The 20,270-nt window shown below is 37.0% G+C and overlaps 1 protein-coding gene across 4 annotated transcripts in view; it reads left to right on the forward strand.

Annotated features, from left to right (window-relative positions):
- Positions 1–20,270, forward strand: part of FSTL5 (follistatin like 5) — a 542,536-nt gene that overhangs the window by 407,017 nt on the left and 115,249 nt on the right. For all 4 annotated transcript variants that reach the window (XM_053658143.1, XM_053658145.1, XM_053658144.1 and 1 more), the window contains exon 8: positions 767–887. In XM_053658143.1, coding sequence (XP_053514118.1) covers positions 767–887 — 121 coding nt within the window. The remainder of the gene's footprint in view (positions 1–766; positions 888–20,270) is intronic.

Consider the following 20,270-nt stretch of genomic DNA (forward strand, 5'->3'; position numbering starts at 1 on the left):
GTGATTGCTACAATGGATAGTATGTGGATTGGTGTGAGTTTTTGCCTATTTCTAGAGTTCTGAAAAAGTTGATTTTGACAATTTTGCCTATATATTCCTTGCCTTTATGGAAGAATTTCTTTTCTTTACTGGTCTTAGGGTGCTTCTTAGATTTGATTTTGACAAATAAGTGTGAGATTTTTTTCTTTCTCTTTTTCAAAGGTGTTATGCAATCGTCCCCATAGCTTTGAATTGTTATGGTAATATTTTCCTAATGTACTGATTATTTCTGGGTTAAAGAAATAATCCTGCTCTAGCAATATGGCTATAAATTTAATGAGACCACACTGCTTTAATACATTTTTCTGGGTAAATATGTAATTAAGGGTCATAAAACTTGAACAATTACAAGTGTAAAAATGTAATGAAGTTTTAGCTACAAATAAGAAAAAGTCATGGTATAGTTTTATTTAATTGAATATGTAAACCAAATCAGAAAAAAAAGTAGAAATTGAGCTAGTTTATATATCAACTCATATATTTCAAATAAATACTAAAAAGCTATGTTGTGGGTGAGGTTACACTTTTTAAACAAAACACATCTTATAAAAATGATAATTACCAGCCTTGTAACTTTATAGGACTAACAATTATTATTTTGATAATTCAGAATGATATTTTACTGTATTCACTTTGCTCCTGAGTATACTCTTTTAGAAAGTAAATTGTTAAAAAATAGATTAAAATTCAAACAGCTCACTTTTTTAATTTTCCTTCTTTCCTATAGGATTTTGGAGATGATGGCTCATTATACATTACTAAGGTTACCACAACTCATATGGGCAATTACACATGCTACGCAGACGGCTATGAACACATCTGTCAGACTCACATCTTTCAAGTGAACGGTAAGAATTTTGCTGTTGGTATCATTACTTTTTGCTTCACTCGATATTCAAAAAATATTATTGTTGACTGGAGAGACAAAGCTTTATTTTATTTTATTTATTTTATTTTTTAGTCTTGGGACTTACTGTTAGCACAAAACATTTTTCAATTAAAAAATTGAAATTGAGTTGAATAAATACTCTAAAGTTGCACCACTTTTCTCATCATGGATCATTGTCAAGTAACTCATTCAAATTAAAAAATTAAAGCACAGGAAATTGAAATTACTCTTAAGAATACCAACAAGTAGATAATCATATCAACTTTAGAAACTTAAAAAAATAAACATTTAAACATTTTAATCAGATCTATTTAGTTACTCTTATTAACAATATAGAAAACTGTTATCTTTTTTTCTTACAGCAAATTTCATACTAATTTAATGGCTGTGAACATTGGCAAAGTATAAGAATGGCTGATACCATTCTTATAATCAGAGCTTTGATTTACCTCTTATTGAATTTGAATTTTTGTTATTTAGTTGAATTGACAATATACAGTTGCATGTTTGATTAATATACACTGATTCATTTTTGTACTGATATATATGTTAATTTACTTTGTGATTTACAAAGAGTAGGCGGAAACTTTGTTAATGTTCTAAAGGAACAGCCAGATGGCTAGCGTGGTTGGTTTGGATTAAGAGGAGGGCAGCCGGCATGAGTTTGGAAAGGTGGCCTGGGGTCAGATCTCACCGAGCCCTATGGACCTAACTATTTTGATTCCCATTCTAAGTGTAATGGGAAGAGATCAAAGTGTTTAGTGTATGAAGCGGTACATTAAAATGACTGAAAAACTTAGGTCTGTTAAAAAATAACTATTTTAATAGTCCAAGGAAGCAATAATGGGGGCTTGAGATATAGTTTAATGGTGAAGATATAAAGAAGTGATCAGATTTGGAATGTATTTTGAAAGTAGACCTGATGATATCACTGAAGAAGGGCATGTGAGTATGAGAAAAAGGGGGTTAAAAAAATAAACTCACGGAATTTGAAGGATGCATGGGGATGAAACAAACGTTCCTCTTTCCTATACCCTCAAGGTTTTCCTGCCTGGTCTAATAATCCAATAGACATGAGTCAGAGTAGCAAGAAAAAACATAAATGTGTATGGGGATCTCACATATATGAGAAAGCCAGAGACTAGGTAAACACTGAAGAGAGGTTCAGAGCTAGAAAGGAACATGTGTGTATAAGACATCCTGAGCTAAGGCTAATAATGTAGGGTGCCTTGAGGCTTCAAAGTCATTCAAGGATATGAAAGAGACCTAATCTTTAGTAAACAGAAGTTTGCCTTGCCCTGTAGATAGGTCAAAAGAAGTTACCTTGGATAATCTCTTAAGGGCAAGGCCTCTGATTTAATTTCCTTCTTTTTTTTTAAAGATTTTATTTATTTATCTTTAGAGAGGAGGGGAAGGAGAGAAGGAGAGAAACATCAATGTGTGGTTGCCTCTCATGAGTCCCCTGGTGGGAACTGGCCTGCAACCCAGGCATGTGCCATGACTGGGAATCGAACCGCGATCGTGTGGTTCGAAGGCCCGTGCTCAATCCACTGAGCTATGCCAGCCAGGGCTCTAATTTAATTTCTTTTAGGTAGTTAAGAGAGGGGTGCAGAATTTCTCTTAGACATGTGGCTAAAGTTGCCTTCAGCACAAAACAACCTGCATACTGCAGAAACACATCTTGGAGTGACTTATTCTGGACCATACAAAAGCATTTATCTGTGATCATAATATTAACTGCAATAGAGAGGGAGCACCTTTGTAAATTGAGTGAGATTGATATGTTTTGTTTCATTTTGTATGGTTTGTTAAAACCATACAAAGTATTGAAGTTTAACTTCAATACTGTTATTCAGATGGAAGTCAACTATGTGAGTTAATACATAAGTCTGGAGATCGGAAGAGAGTGACAGGCCAAAGCTGTATATTTAGATAATATCAAAGTGCATAGACTTTATTTAAAGCCACAAATCTGAGCTTGAAGAGGCCACCTTAGAAATGGATATGAAGTTTGAACCTTGGAGCCGAAGGTTCAAAGAATGAGCACCCTGTGATGGGAAATAGGTGTCCTGGAAATCAATTAAGGACATGTTGGGGAAAAGGTTGAGAGTTGAGAGTTCATGGTTTGATTATGGTTGGCATTCAACTGAAGCCAATCTATGCTGAGTTTGGGTGCAAACCCAGTTTGCAAACAGACACAGCTGGAGGCTTAGTGATAAACCTTCAGCTTATCACTAAACTGATAAGGAGGATGTCCCCCTACACTTCAACAAACAGCTCTTGGACACCTGCAGGATGTTCAAGAACTCCACTCAATTAGGATGCTATCTACCCAGAAATAGAATCAGATTCCACAGGTAAAGGGTTTAGTCCCCCATGACTACCAAACCTGTCACACACACACTCTTAAGTCAGATGCCAGCTGCAAGCCCAGACTGTTTTCTGTGCTTTTGACCAACTCAGTGTAGATTCCAATATCCCCCTCCAATGCAGAATGCCTTTTGCAAGTCCAGGTTGTCATCTGACAAACTGAGAGGTTTCCACAAACCTCTCATTCAGATCAATTAATTCACTAGAATGGCTCACAAGACTCAGGGAAATATGTTAGTAGATTATCAATTTATTACAAAGGATATTAGAGGATACTAGAGGATATGGGTCAATAGCCAGGTGAAGAGACAAAGGTTGGAGTCCCAAGCAACAGAGCTTCTGCTCTCTAAGAGCATGGTACTTAGCATGGTGGTACTTGGAAGCATTCTGGGTCCTTAATGGAGAAGCTCTCCAAAAGCAGACCATGGAGCTGTTCTCCTGGATTTTTATGGAGGTTTCTTTACTTAGTCATTGGCCATAGAAAATTAAACTCCTTCTCCAATTCCTCTTCCTTCCCGTAAGGTAGGAGGATAGGAAGTTTCAAACCTCTGGTCCCATCGTTGGTTTTCCTGGCAACTAGCCACCACCCAATGGTGGGGTCTAAAAGTTGACTCATTAACATAAAAAAGGCATGTTTATTAGTTTTAACGCTTAGGAAATTCCCAGGTTCTGGTGGCCCCCTGTGCCAGAAATGGGTTAGAAGAGAAAATATTTCTTACTATAAATCACAATACCATAGCTTGGAAATCAGCTTTCAAGAAAACCAGTGAAGGAAGCAGGCAAGATGGGAAGGAGTTGATGCTTGTTGTTCCCACTGGTCTCAGATGTTTGGAGCTGGACTTTTAGATACAGCATCTGTACCTACCCGAGGACACAAAATCTTGGTGTTACAGAAGGTGGTTGGTTAGTTAGTAACAAAGGAAGGCAGCAAATGGAATCAGACATTAAGCCTGATCAAGTGGGAAGGGCAGCTTTACAGACAACTCAGGGGATTGCCACACCCTACATCCTCTGCCAAAGGGATGTTAATCCTCAATCAAGCAGGAAAGACCAATTTTCTAATCTCCCCGAGGAACAACTGGTTCATTCACCCTGGTTGGGGCCTGGGGGTGAATAGTGAAAGGAAAATTCCTTTGCTGAGTACATGCTCAGTAGAAGCCAGACAATGAAGCACAACTTTGAGGCACGTGCAGTGAGAGTCAAAATGGAGATCACAAATGGGAGGAGACGGAGAAAATCTGGGGAAAGTATTGGAAAGCCCAGCGCAGACCCAGGAAAACCCAGGGAATAGATTGGATAGTTTGAAAGACAGCCTGCTTGTTTCTGAGACCAGGAATATATATGGAGGATTAGCAAAGAACAGCTGCTACTAGAGTCTGCCCACTCTCTACATCCCTGAGAATATTATTTCTTTTCACCCCAATAAACCTTGGCACTGTGCTTAAACTTCTCCCTCACATGTACCCCAGTGTAAGGCCCACACCCTGTGAGAGTTCTCCCCAGGTCGCAGAGCAATGCATGGTTCCTATGCTACCTGCATCAGAATCACATGACAAAAACGATCAGAAATGTAGAAGTCTGGCTTCACGGCGCTTTCATGAAATTTCATTTGAAATCTGCATTTTGATGAGTTTCCAGGTAATGATGCTGTCTAATGAAACATGAGAGCCATTGTAAATGGCCGTTCTTTAGGAGTCCCTTCTCCTCATTCATGTGCAGGCTTCTTACACACCTCACTCATTAGCCATGCTTCATTGGGAAGCCCAGGAAAAGAGGTTGAGCCAAACTCCAGGCTCTCCTGTTGCAAAGTGTGCCCTGAACTGCGTTGGGAAAAGGCAGTTTCCCTACTTCATTCTCTCCTGTGTGAACTGTGTACCTTCTGATCTCAGGTTTTTTTTCTCTCTCTCTCTCTCTCTCTTTTTTTTAAAGACTATGCTTATTTTTTTAAAAAAAGGTTCTAGGAGGAGGGAAGGGAGGGAAAGAGAGAGAAAGAGAGAAACATCAGTGTGAGGGAGAAGCATTGATTATTGCCGTCTGCATATGTCCTGACTGGGGACCAAACCCACAACCCATGCATATGATCTGACTGGCAACTGAACGTACTACCTTGTGGTTTGTGGGGTGATGCCCTTATAACTGAGCTATACCAGCAAGGGCTTTTCTTAAGTAGAATATGGGAGTAAGGAAATATTGAGGTTTCAGAGCTCCATTTCTCCCACTATCAGTCTTAACATTATGAATTAATTAAGAGGGGTTCAATGCAGCAATACCCCCTTTTCTGCAGAGAATAGGCACCCTGTGTATGCCTGAAAGTGCATACGTACCGAGCCCTATATTTACTATGTGTTTTTCTGTATGTACATACCTATGATATATTTTAATTCATAAATTAGGTACAGTAAGAGATTAACAATAACTAATAATAAAATACTGTATTTTTTGGACTATGAGGCACACTTTTTTCTCCCCAAATTTGGCAGGGATAATGGTTGTTAATGCTGCTGTTGAGTTCTGTTTACATTTACATTGGTGAAATATTATGTTATTTATGCTATTAAGTATTTTACTACATTTTCTGCTTCCAAATTTTTCCTGTTTTCCTCCTCTAAAACCTGGGTGCATCTTATGGTCTGAAAAATATGATATAACACATAACAATATGCTGTAATAAAAATTATGTGTATATGGTCACTCCTTTCAGGGTATCCCTTGCTGAAGTCTTTGTATAGGCTCAGTGTCCCCATTAATTGGAACACACTTTCTGTTCATGTTTTCCACCCACAAATTTAATGTCTCAACTAAACACTGATCGTGTACTGTGGCTATAATTTTTGCAATTTTAGGCTGACAGCAAAACTACCAGGATTTTTTTTTGTCTTCTTCACAGTTTCACAGACAGTAGATATACTCTTACTGTAGATTTTAGCAACCTCAGCATATAATTCTTTTCTTTCCTTTTTAAATTGAGAACTTCCACCTTTTAACTTCATGGAAGCACTTTCTGACTTCTCTTTAACCTATCTGAATTTTCAACATCACTACTCTTGAGCTTCAAAGCCATTATTAATTAATATAAAGATTATTCAAACACAGGCACTCTGATACCATTGCCAGTGATCTGATAACAGAGTTGGCTACTCAGTGGCGGATGGCCTTGGAGCACACACAGTGTGGAGACAATGGACAAAAGGATGATTTGTGTTCTGAGCAGGTGCAGTGGGACTGCTAGACATTTCATTATGCTACTCAGAGCTATGAGTAATTTAAAATGTATGGGTTGTTTATTTCTAAAATTTTTCTTTTAGTATTTTTAGACCACAGCTGACCTCAGGTAACTGACACTGCAGGAACCAAACAAAACAAGACAAAGACCGGCCTTGGGAGTGATTGCCCAGGCTGGGCACTAATGCTTTCCTTTTCCTAGGAACACAGACCCCTAATCCCAGGAGGGAAGCCAGACTCTTCTGTTACCTCCTACTATGTGTAATCTTCTTCGAAATCCTTGATAGAAGTGTCTTCATGGGGGATGGGGTTTGGAAAGAGGAACGATTACCTTATCTTTGCTGAACCTTAGTTGAAAGTGAGAGAGAGAAAACTCTGTGGAAGCTAGAGAGATGCAGGGTCAAGGGAGGGAGTTTCATAAATTGCAGATGTGATCACCTTTTACACTGAGATAAATAATCTAGTAAATGTTCCCAGACCTGAGGGGTCCATTTGCATGTATTCACCAAAGTCCATTAAGACAAAAACAGGAGCTTGCAGCAATTAAGGGTTTATTTTTAAGAAGTGACCCATGGCCAGGGATACAGATCAGCTACTGCTCAAAGACAGGGCTTGGGATGGCTTTCAAGAAGATGGGTTACATAGGTGAAAAATCAGCGATCATGGTGACTAAGGAAGTTAGAGTCATGGGCAGGGTCATGGTCTCTGTTGATTGGTTGATGGTAAAATAGGGGGTCCTTGGTCAGAGCATCTGGTCCTGACTGAAGTCAGCCATGGTATCACTTTGTCAGGTTTCCCTGCTTTCTGGTTTCTGGGCCCAGAAATTGATTAGGAGCCCAGAAAACTGTTACCTCAGTTTGACCTAAACTTTCTCTGGAGTAAACACTCTCAGGACTTTGTTCCTAAAATTATTTGATGCTGATCAGAATCTCATTTCCATGAGAGTTTAAAGATTAAGGGAGTGGACATGCAAGGAACAAGGAGGGAGGTGAGTCACGACCAGATGAGGCAAGTTTGCATCAGAAAGAAAGAAAATAGAGAAGGTCCTATTAAAGAAACTGAGTTTCCAGGTTGATATATAAAGATACAATGCTGATCATTTAAGAGAAAAGGGGATAATTTATTTCGGTAGTCAAGTCCTTAAATAGTTGATATAATGGTTATTCCCATGAAGGAGTTGGTGTTTGACAAATGAAATTAATCTGTTGGAACAAAGACAGACTGAACAAGACAGACTGGGAATAGGTACTCAGGGTGGAAGCATGCAGAAATCCTCTTTACATCCCTGTGATTTTTTTCAGTGTAGTGAGGACTACTAACTATGGAAAATGAGGAATATTAAGAACATCTGTAGTTTGAGGAAGGGAAGAGATGTAAAAGTAATTATTCTGCAGGACAGGAGGGTGGGGAAGATAGCAGTGTGTAGTTGTTATGCTGGGTAGATCTCTGGTAGTCCTGCAGAAGATTTATGTTCATAGGTTTTTATTCAGTTGTGGTTGGCTGTGAATTTGCAGTCATAGAAAGAAGTGATTTGGACTTAACCAGCATTTTATTTTGTCAGGTAAGTAAGTGGAAGAGAGATACATGCAAAAGAAAGTTAAGCGAGTTATAAAAAAATAATCATAATGAGGGGCCACAGAATAAGTGGTAGGGTGAGGAAAGAAGCAAGACCATGAGAAATGTAAAATGAAGTAAAAAATTGACTGTAGTTTCCAGATAAAATTGGTCAGATAATAATAAAATGGCATACAAGAGAGAAAGAATTCAATACCTTCACTCACAACATTTTCTTACGGCATCTGACAATTTCTGTTTATAAGAAATACTTTTAATTAGATTAAAAATAGGTGCACCATAAAGTTTTGATAAATGTTTAGGCAGCCCAGAGGTTCTAAATCTAACTTGCCAGTTACAGCTTTAGCGGAAATGGAGAAATGAAGTATAAAATAACACTAATTCATCAAATTCAAATATTGTTCTGATGCTTTTTTATCAATGAGAGGAGACAATAAGTCCATCTCAAGAATCATCATTAATATTTAAAGCTAATTGAAGAGGCTAAAAATCTGTTGAAAATATATTATGTGTGTATCAGTGAGAGATTGCCTTTAGCTGCCATAACAGTGACCCAAAATAACAGGGCCTTAAAGAAGATAACTGTTTTTCTGTTTCCTTGTGACTGGAAGAAGACCCAGTGAGGTGATTCAGGATGGCCAGTCAATAAGGACATCATTACCCTATGCTTCCTTTAGTGTGGTTAGGACATGATTTCCATTCTTAGTGTCATCCCTGGTTTTCCAAATGGTGGTGAGGATTTCAATCGTGTTCATATTTTCACAAGGAAAAGAGAAGAGAGAGGAAGGGAAAAATAGTGCAGGATGCCTGACAGAGCGTTTTTTAAATAACTTTAGTGGAAGCACCAACAATAATTTCTGTCACTCCTTTCAAAATACAGAGATTATCAAACTACATTTCTTTAACAATTAAGCGTTTAATTAACTATGTAGACAGGAGGTAGGGGGAATATATTTTGTAGGTAACTAGCTATCTTTGCCACAAAACTATCTGGTATGTCAAACTATTTTGCAAAATAGTAACAGAACAAAATTCAACTGAATATTCAGTTGCTAGATGAGATACTGAATTTAACTGAATTTGGAGATCTAATTGGCTTTATTAAGTGGCTCATAAATAAAGCAGTATCTCATCTAGCCACTAGAGGGAGCTCTAAGGATTTGTGCAAAAGGGTAGATTTTTATAGAAAGAAGGATAGGGTAAGGGAGGTATTGAGAAAAAAAAAGGATTATTTTACGGTCAGAACATGTTTTCTTGGGGGAAAAGAACAGGAAGGATTTTTATTATACAAATTGCCTCTTCTTTCTGGGGGTCATGGTGACAGCCCACCTGACAAATTACTGGTGCTCGACCAAAAAATTTGACTGATTGATTAGGATTACATTTCTGGGAGAGGTTGAAACTGCAAGGAAATCAGGTATTAAATTCAGGTCTGGGATCATGGGCTTTTAGCATGTGTGATACTATTTGGGGCCTATGGTTTTCTCCTTGACATGACACTTTCTAATACAATATTTTGAAATGGTAGGATTAGCTATAAAATAGCAGCCCTGTGTAAGATTTGCTAAAAAAAAAACCCTGTTTTTCCCCATTTGATCTTTCCCTTTCCTTTGCTGTCAAGGTGTTTTGTATTTGGCAAAACTTTAAATATATGTTTTTGTGTATAAGTAAGTATAGGAAACTTGAGATTACCCGGACTATTGTTATAGTTCAATCACAAAAGAATAGTTAGGAATGAGTGTTGACGGTGCAAAAATGCAATGAAAATGCAAGAAAATGCAAATTACCTAGACATATAGCACATTTATAGACCTAATAAATCTCTAAAACTAGTTTAACTCATTTTCCACTCTCTATCCACTTTTCAGAAAAGGTTAAAAAAACCTTCAGAAAATTAGATTTTCATAGGGAATTGGACATATTTATCTTAACAATTTGTCAATTAGTAATAAAATAAAATATATCATTGATTAGCATAAAAAGCTCTGAAAACACCACAAGTTAATGGAATTTGTGAAAGAGTGTTTTTGAAGTGCAAAGTCTATTTAAATATCTCATTGTGCAATTCAAATAAAAGTCTATCAATAGCCCTGCTTTTTTTTCAAACAATGCAAAATTAGGTTATTGAAATAAGAGAGTGCTCCGGTGTCCTTGTCAGAAGGAACATTATGTATAAATCAAAGGAGCTCGACTGTACCAGTGGAATTCATTTCATGCTTTTCTTTTTCTTTTCACAGAAAGTAAATTGTCTTCAGATCTTCTGCTTATGATACAGAATGTTTGAAAGTTTAAGTTATTCGGTGTTTACACTACCCTCTGGGCAGAAAGCTTGTCCATATTCACAATGGACCCATACCATGCTGCTAGTTCCCGTTCATCTTGTTTAAGACCTCACACATCATATCAAGTGTATTTTTCTTCCTACTCATGTCGGAAATTTCTACACAAAATTGCTGGTTTTATAGGATGTCTCTATAGAACACTCTTATTTTTCTCCTTTAAAGTTAGAAAGTGGCTTAAGTCTAAAGTAACAATGGGAGACTTTGTCTGCATCATGGAATTGAACTTTCTTGTCTGTTCGCAAGCAGCCTTCCCCTGCTTGCCCTGTTGTGCTTTCTGCATGGCAAAAGTAGAGATGGGAATAAAACCATCCTCCAAACAGTAAGGTCCAGAAAGCAGGAAGTGGGAGGTCCTCGTTCTCCTTCTCTCTATTCCTCCCACTGAATTATTAAGAGATGAGAAAGATGAGAGAGAGAGAAAGAGAGAGAGAGAGAAGCCTTGAGAGAGAGAGAGAAGCTTTGAGGGTTACTCAGGCTCAGTGATCCTCTAACTGTGGCTCTTGAGCAAGCAGAATCAGCACTTGTTTTAAGTGCGAATCATCAGGGCAAGATGTACCACCCCTGCTGAACCAGGGCCTCTGGGCATGAGGTGGAACAACCGTGGTTTAACAAACCCTCCTGATGATCTTCACGGTGAAGTTTGAGAACTACTGCTCTAAAAATTGCATCGGCTAGAAGCGTGAGGAGTGGAAATACATGTTCCTTCCTCATATTTTCCAGCTTTATCCTCTTAATTTTGACTTGAAACTAAGTTTAGGGTAGTCTCAGGGAGTGAGACCAGACATATATTAAATCAGTCTTCCCCCTCACGAGGTCCTGCAGACAGGATCTGGATGTCTTGCTACAAACTCCTCATGGACCACCCCATCTGTAGTGGAGGTCCTTTGACAGCTTGTTAGTGTAGAAACCAGTCTTTCTGCCACTCTTTGTTAGAACTTTATTTGACATAGCAAACTTTATCAGATGCACTTAAGGTAGCTCAGATGTGCTAGAAAGTCAGTGTTTCCAGGGACAGTCTTTGACCAATAAGGGACAGAGGTCACTGGGAAAGAAGCACAGCTTCCCATTCATCCTGTGGGATGAGCTGCCTTGTATATAATTCTTTAAGGGGTCCACGCTGGAATTGAGGTTTTTGCTCATAGTCATAACATGCTCATGAATCTCATAAATACACCCCACCTTTTTACTTGTTTTTCTTTCCCTCTTTTCTTCTTTCTTCCTTTCTTTTCTTCTTCCTTCCTTCCTTCCTTCCTTCCTTCCTTCCTTCCTTCCTTCCTTCCTTCCTTCCTTCCTTCCTTCCTTCCTTTCTTTCTTTCTTTCTTTCTTTCTTTCTTTCTTTCTTTCTTTTTTCTTTCTCTTTTTCTTTCTACCCTCTTTCTCTCCATCCCTTCCTCTCTTCCTTTCTTTGTTTTTTTAATCTCTATTTTTTTCTACTCTCTAACTTGTACTTCCTGGGATCACTTCCCACATCAACTATCTGAACCTAAATTATTTCTCAGAGGTGCTTTTCAGGACATTCTTACTTAGAAAAGCCCTTACCTTAGTTACTATTGCTGTCCTTATGTATTTCCCTCTGAGAACTAATGGTGGGCACTGTGTTTGCTTCCAGAAGCCTTTGAAATATGATAGAACAGTACATTAATTCATTAACTCCAAGGCCTAAAAATTCCTTCTCTCTATTATTTCCCATGCCAAATTATGTCCAGTTAACACTGTTCAATAGTGCATTTCAGATCTTTTGCAATTAGATTAAATTATGATATTAAGATACTTCAATTATGCAATAGCAAGAGTATAGAAATGCTCAAAATTTAATATGTAATTTATTTCCCAGAGAGAAATAAAACTTCTAAGATTAAAGTTCCAAATAAATTAGTCTAAAGTAATTAATATCCAAAATTAATTATTCTGCTCTCGCAATGTTTTATAGAAAGTCCAGAAGTTTTAAATATGAGTAAGTTCTAAAGAATCAAATTCTTCTCTAATTTCCTTTTCAGTGAGAGGAATCCTTGAAAAGGATTTTGGGGTAAAATCATTTTACTTGTCCCAAAGTTCGTGGCTTTGGGATAACTTCAACATGTATTATATATGATAGGCTAATTCTCACTAGACATACATGTATCATATTATTTGTTTTCAAACAGTCACATTAGTTCTGTAATCATAATCTCCTCATATTCTGTCTTCTTTTGGGTTGCATAACTTTCAAAATTCTCTTTTGTCTTTACTATTGATTTATTAACTATACCTCTTTTTATTTCATTTTTAAAGTATAGCTGTAAGGTATATTTACAATATACAACTTACACATACTACCATGTATCTTCAAATAGTTCACCACTTTATAAATAAAGTAAAAACCTTAAAATAACATATTTTGACTTCTCCTTTCCATCTCTTCTGATAATATTGGCAAACATTTTACTTCTACATATATTACAAACTCCACATCTAATTTTTATTTAAATAGTTAAATATCTCTCACAGAATTAAAAAAATAAATATACAAGACTCTAACATTCATCCTTTCATGTAAATCCAAATTTCTGAATTTTTCTTTAGATTAATAAATATCCTTTTAGTGACACTCAGGTCTGCTCCATGTCTTTGCTCCAATCCGTGAACTATTTGTTACCTGTTCATGAGGTAAAACATAGAATTTATGAGTAGGCTTTAAATTTTTCTTTACAGTAATTTCTTATTGCTATATCATCTATGTAGTTGTTCTTATTTTCTGATACTATAAAGTTATAGGAAAAAAAGATCCCCACCACGAAGATTCTAAAATCACTTCCCTAAGACCTTGGAGTCCCCCACTGGATCCTCTGTGTTTGTTTTACTGACAAAAGAAGACTCCACGTGTGAAACATTGAATGTTTAGAACAGGCCTTATAGTAGCAGATAGAATTTTTGCCTGGGAACCTGGACTCACAAGTTGTGTATTGTATTGTAAGGAAGTCTCAGAAAAAATAAGCTACTTCTGGGCTCAGAAAGAAGAGGAAATCCATTTAGTGTACGTCCAGCCAGACTTTGCCACAAGAGCACAGTGCTCATAAGTTTTCTGGGAGAAAAATCAAACCATGCAGAGTGCCACCTCTTTCAGAAAATATTTAAGACTATCATGTTACCCTTGGAAATAGGCACTTTGTACATAATGCCTCAATGGAATTCTTTGCATTTGTACTTTTACTGAGTCAGAAACTAAAATTGAGATGAATGTTTCTGAATATTGTGCCTCCAGGGGGGTGGCAGAGATCCCCACCTCACTGCGAGTTCCACGATGACATTTTCTCAGCTTAGAATGTTTCTAGACCTTGTGCTATATATTTATTTCTACTATATCCCCTACCCTCACTTCTAAAGTACCCTTTCTCCTAGTTGTTCCATTATTTCTTTCAGGAGGGATTGGCCACTTTCATAATCTTCTTGATTTGGACTCTTTAGTTTTGATGGGGCAGTATGCTGAAATAAGTGTTTTCCTACTTGTTATTGCTGTCTCCTTTCTGACCCATACATTCTTCTTTTCATGTATTTCCTATATGTTGTCCTGTGGGATCTGGCACAGTGAGAGCTTTGAAAACATTGCATTTGGTTTGCCAAAAACATTACAGCTCAAACCAATATTTTATACCTTGTCCTTACTGATTTGAGTAATCCCACTCAGGGGCTCTCCTTACCTTACAACAATATCTAACTTAGGCCCGTGCGTGATCCATCATTATTTTGCCTAGATTCCTTTCAGCGTGTTTCATCTTGGCTGTGATTTCCCTCAAAATCTCCATTCCATAGGTCTTTTGGCCATGGGCCTTTAGGTACTTAGATTAGCTCCATGACCACCTGTAATTACTGTCACTTTGAAATACACCCAGGAATGCCATGAGAACTCTAGATCGCTCTTCTGTCTTCCTAACACATTTGTTTCCCATGATTTATGTACACACTTGATAGACATTTAGGAAATATTAGTCCTATTGGTGTGTATCCCAGCCTCATATTTATGAGGTCACATCATGTCTGTCCTCTGCTTAAAATCCTACAGTGGCTCCCAGCATCACTCAGATTAAAAGCCAGTGTTTTGGGTGCCCCTCAAAACCATAAATGTCCTGATTTTGCGGTGACTTCTTATCCTACAATATTATCATCCCCTTTGCAAACTCTACTCTGTCTCTACTTTGTGGTCACCACCATTTGTCCTTAAATATAACAATCATTTGCAATTGATTATTCCCCCTGCTGAGAAAAACTTTCTAGACTTCCAGAAGGCTCAAGTTCATCCTCTTTTAATTCTGTGGTTAAGTGTCCCTTTCTCAATGAGGCCCATTCAGACCATACAACATAAAATTACCACTAGTTCCCACCTTCCCACACTTCAGGTCTCTCTCAATGTTTCCCGCAGCACTACTATCTTCTATCAAGTTGCACATACTATTTACACTGTTTTTTTCCTCATATTGTAGCATCTTTGATAAGAGATACATTCTATGATATGTGGCCATAGAAAACAATTGTGGCAGCATTTGTTTTCTTTGTTAGTGGTATATAAATAATAGCGTCTTAGATTTAATTAGCTAAGGTCAATTACCTATTTAATATGTTTACAGTTTATTTCTGGTCTCTCTCACTAGAGGGGATCCTTTGTCTTGTTGTCTCTCTCCTTTCCTCTTTCAAATCTCTCTCTCTCTCTCTCTTTCTCTGCTTTTAGGTGCCTATTACAGTACTTTGTGCATAGTTATGACTCAGTAGGTATTTACTGGATCAGACTCATGAATAGATGAATAAGTGCTTATTATTAGTTCCTGGTTCAGGATTCCACTGCAGAATTACTTTAGTCTGCTATCTGAGATTTTTTCCACTCTCCTCTGCTATCAGATTGCTGGGATTTTCTATGGTTTTATTAAATAGGCAACTAAAATGTTTCCTCATTGTTTAAAAGTGCTTTTTTTAAGAGCCGCTGTTTCTTGGTGTGTGTGTGTGTGTGTGTGTGTGTATCCATGTGTGAATTGTACTTCAAGATCTAATTTTATTTTATTTTTTCATATCTGGCTGCTCTGTCCTCTAAGTGTCCCGCTAAGTAATTTCTATCTAGTTTAATCAGTCTTCCTTTCTTTATTTTATTCTCATGTTCTACTGCTCATATCCTTATGAAACTTCAGTTTCTCCTTGACATTCTCAGCAAATCTGATTCTTAGAAGCAGTGGAGGTGTGCAGGTCCAATTGCTATTTTAGGCTTTATGTTTTATCTCCATCCGGCTTTCCAGAGTTTTTTCTCTAAATTAAGAGACTTCTGTGTGTGTTTATTTATTGATAAAATATGTAGCTTTTAGGGGGGTAAAGACATAATGTAAATCTTTGCAGTCTAAAGCCATGCTAAAGTGTATATAAATGAGGAAACTGGAGGCCAGATTTCCCCCGCTATCTGAAAGTAGAATGTTCCTGTGAAACTTTCTATAAACTGAAATGGTGAAAAATGTACAAGCAATTGCCTTAGGACAAATCCTTCTAATGGACGCACAAAATGCATGAAGATGAAGCACAGATGCTCACAGACACAGTCCAAAGCTCTGGTGCTTGATGGTGTGATGTTGACCTTCATGGAACCACTCTGGCTGTTCCGGGTGTGAGCTGCCTCTGTGACAGTGAGGAAGAACAGGTGCTGATGTAGGTCTTGTGTAAAAGCAAAGCTGTGTAATGTGAACTTCTGAAAATTAGAAGGTACTTGTACTTGTTACCATATAACCATGGGCTGGTACCTGAGAGCCTTTGAACAAGCCCCACTTTATAAAAATTTATCTTTGTTAGATCCCTGCTTTGTAACTAATGGTAGTTAATAGTATTTGGGCAGTCAGGTCAGATGTACGTACCTAGGGCTGCTACTAATAACTTAAAGCCATAACCTATACTTAGTGTTTTGAAACATTAATGGAAAAGAGCTGCCTGTGCATTAGGGAAAAAAAGTACCTGGTGGAGAAACACAGTAAAAGCCACTGACTGATACCAAACGGAGAACCCATCCCTGTTTTAGTCTTGGTTGAAATACCAGGCCCAAGTGTACCTGGGTAATTCAAAGCTGAACTATGGCAGTGCACGCAGTATGATCTGCTTCCTAAGGTCTGTACTTTTTAGACACAGTTCTGCTTGCATTAACAGGACTATTCATTTGTGGAAAAACATGTCACTCAATGAGATCAAATCTAACCGGCTTATATTCATTAAAGCTTAAGCCTTGAAACCATGAGCTTTGGCTGCAGCATATAGAAGCCAACCTTGTTACTATTTTAAAAAAATCAGCTCCAAGACACATACCACCAGGGCTAAGTTACCCACTGGAGCCACATCAAATGCTGTGATTTTCCCTAGTTGTAGCGTGTCAACCACAATTTTTGTAAATTTCACAAGGTAGCCTAAACCATCAGATACTGGCGTTTAGGAGATCAGTAGTATCAACACTCTCTTGTGATCTCGTCTTCAGAACAAGCTAAAAGAAAGATGCAGTAGAGAGTCATAAAAGAACAAAACATCTGCATGACAAAAAAGCTGTTAAAGAATGTGGTTGAAATATAAAGAAATTATTTAATTCCTATGATTTAATTTGTCCACCAAGTCATGAACATCACTATTGACCTCAGCATATGGAATCGGAGCCAGTACCACTGATTTTGCCAAGAGAGCTGAAAAAAAATGCATCGTACTTGCAGTCAGACCTAAAATGTAAGAGGGGATGAGGGGAATACACTGTCTTTCTTAAAACACACAAAATGAATGCTTCATCCTTTCTCTCACTTTTGGACTTAGTAAGGCTGGGGAGAGATAAAATCCTTTACATGAATCCAAGGGGTGTGTTGAGTCTTTTCTCGGTAGGAAAATATCTCTCAGGTAGATGACTCATTTGCAGATACTACTGTTCTGTATTCACCTCCAATTGACTCATTCAGCCAGAATTTTTTATAGTATAAGTGAATAGACTTTGTGCTTGTATGGGTAAGTGAATGAACTGAATCTTGTTTTTTATTATTACAAAGCCATTTTCCTTCATAAAATTGTGATTATTAGATCTATAGTCATATTTAAAATAGCATGAGTTAGTTTAGTTTGCTGGACTGGTTTACACAGGTGGAGAGGAATGGAATTTCACAGATTACTTCTGTGTATACAAACTTAGGAAATGTTACAAAACACTCACGAGGTGGTCAGCACTTAAAGAACAGCATAATGGCTAATTAATGTAATGACACTTGTATAACAAGAGAGTCGAAAGAAGGTTAATGTGATAATGAGGCTTATTTGATCTTAAAGATTTTGCGTGAGGGCACTCTCAAGATAGCTTAATTAGATTTTAAGCACCTTCTGCAATTTGCATGTGTACTTGTTAATCCATATGTTCTAAAAATAAATTTTACTTCATGTAAATTAATGAATTTGCCTAATCTTTTTCCCTGTGCTGTTTTACTGTTACAGGTGATGGTGTTTTCATGAATTTTTCATTTTTTGTATATTATTTATAACTACTTCTTTCATATTATGCTTAAGTTGTGGTTCAATTCAAAAGAGTAAAAAACTTTAAAATTACCAAACAATAGCATAGTATAATGCAGGCATTTATGAAAAGTCAAGACTGGGCATATTAACTAATCTTTATGTCATTTAGTATACTTTAGTACCATACAATATATTAGTAAATTTGATTTCATTTCTTCGATAGCTGTGTCATTTTTAAACTTGACCAAATGGAAAGAAAGTTTTAGAAATTAACAATGAAACAAAACATCATTTGCAGCACTTAGCACTTAATTAGGTCAGTAGCACACTGTTCGCTGGAGCCCTAGGAAAACACAGGGTTACCTTTACGCATTCTGTATTTGGACTTACGTGATTTCTCCAAATTAATACTTTTTATACTTTCCTTATACCTATGACTATTAGAATTGATTTGTATGGGTTTTACTCCTCTTTTCTTACTTCTTTTTCAATGCAGTTTATCTTACAACACACGTGTATTCCCGAAGTTCTCAAGGCATAGTAATGGCCTGGGTGGGCCTCCTTCTCTCTGGGCTGAGGCTCAGTTCATTTTTCATTCTGTGCGTGAAGATGTCAAGGAACACTACCACTCACAGCAGTCTCCTCTGTATGAGACATCCTACATTGCTAGATGTTTTCTTTTTAAATTAAATTAAATTTATTTATTTATTGTTGTTCAGCTACAATTGTCCCCCCCTTTCTCCCTGTTGCTCACCCCTACCTCATCTCCCCCACCCCTACCTCATTCCCCCCACCTCATTATCTGTGTTCATGAGTCTTCTATCCGTGTTCCTTTGCTTGTCGTTTCCCCATCTTTTTTTCATTAAAAGTAATTAATTTGATCTTTCTGCCACTTTCTTTTAGGTTTTTAATGTATATAGAGATTTGTAACTAGATATCCAAAGGACAAGGTCATATTTTATAATTTCTTTGCATTCAGTATAGGCTTAGTTTCATATTTTGCAAATGGGGGTAGTAAATAAATTTTTATTAACCTATTTTGCTTATTTAACTGAAAAGTTTTTAACATACTAAAATAAATAATTAACTACATGGTGTGCGTACTGGTGAAAGCTGGTTACTCTACACATATTCATGGTATTTGTATCTCAAGATACACTGCCTCACGATGATGGAATCAGCACTTGGACTAATCTCACAGCAGGGTAGATCATGAATTAAATGTTCTGGTGGCATAAGCAAAGACATTGTTCCAACCCACAGAGCCTTTTTGAAATTTTAGGCATCAGACAATCCCCAAAATTTGTGTGTGAAATGCCAAAGAAAAACTGTTTTGAAATGGACCAAGGAGGTTAGTGGGTAGAGGTATTGAGCAAAAGGGAGAAAGGACTCAGGGACATTAACACCAGTGTAGGGACTGCGGGGGGACAGAGGTGTAAGGGGACTAAATAGTAATGGGAAAATACAATCAATTTTTTTTAATGGACCAAGGAAACATCCCTGGCTTACTTCAACTTTCTCGGAATAGCAAGATTGCCACTCATATATAGATAAGTAATTATACACGGGAGTCTGGGAGAAATGACAGGCAAATGATGTTTTCCCCTCAAAAACCTACATATTATTTTACTTCAGTATGCTTACTGAGAATGAATTAAGTACAAAAGTGTTTTAATTTAGTCGAGATTTTTAGGCAAGCATATTTCTAAGTTTAGCGCTCATAGGTACTCCATGTTTTTCAGATACTAAAAAATGTTGAGTATTGCTAATTATGATGTGATTATGATGACAGACAGCATATACCCCCGAAATGAAAAACCAGTATGGATTGGAAGACTCTGATTATTTCATCGTTACTAAAATGGCCGGAGAATCTCCTTCTTGCTTTTGGCTCCACATTTCCTGATAATACAAATTAGTTTAAATAACCTTTTCAGAGGGTGTGAATAGATTTGCTACACACTGGCATTTGTAATAGTTACTGGGATGTATGCTTCATGAAAAAACATGGATAATTTTGTCTGTCATGTTGCATAAGGAATTGACAATAGAAACACATCATTTGTGACAATTAGTGGTACTCTATCGCCATTATTAGATAATTTATGCTACTAAATATTGAGTTTCCACCAACTCATTTTTGATTTGAGACCATTTATTTTAAAAAATAAGTATTATGCAGTAACTATCATATATTTAAAATTTTAGTATTACTTTTGAAAGTGAACCTTTTAAAGTAATATCACTATAACAAGGAAATAATAAATTGTTTACAGAAAGTAAGTGTTTAGAAGGAAGAAAATACATTATTTAATCAACTTACATATTTCAGCAAATATTTTAAGTTATAGTGTAGCAAA

Source organism: Artibeus jamaicensis, unplaced genomic scaffold (assembly GCF_021234435.1).
Source record: "Artibeus jamaicensis isolate MK-2021 breed Jamaican fruit bat unplaced genomic scaffold, CSHL_Jam_final scaffold_537, whole genome shotgun sequence".
In the NCBI taxonomy this organism is placed as follows: domain Eukaryota; kingdom Metazoa; phylum Chordata; class Mammalia; order Chiroptera; family Phyllostomidae; genus Artibeus; species Artibeus jamaicensis.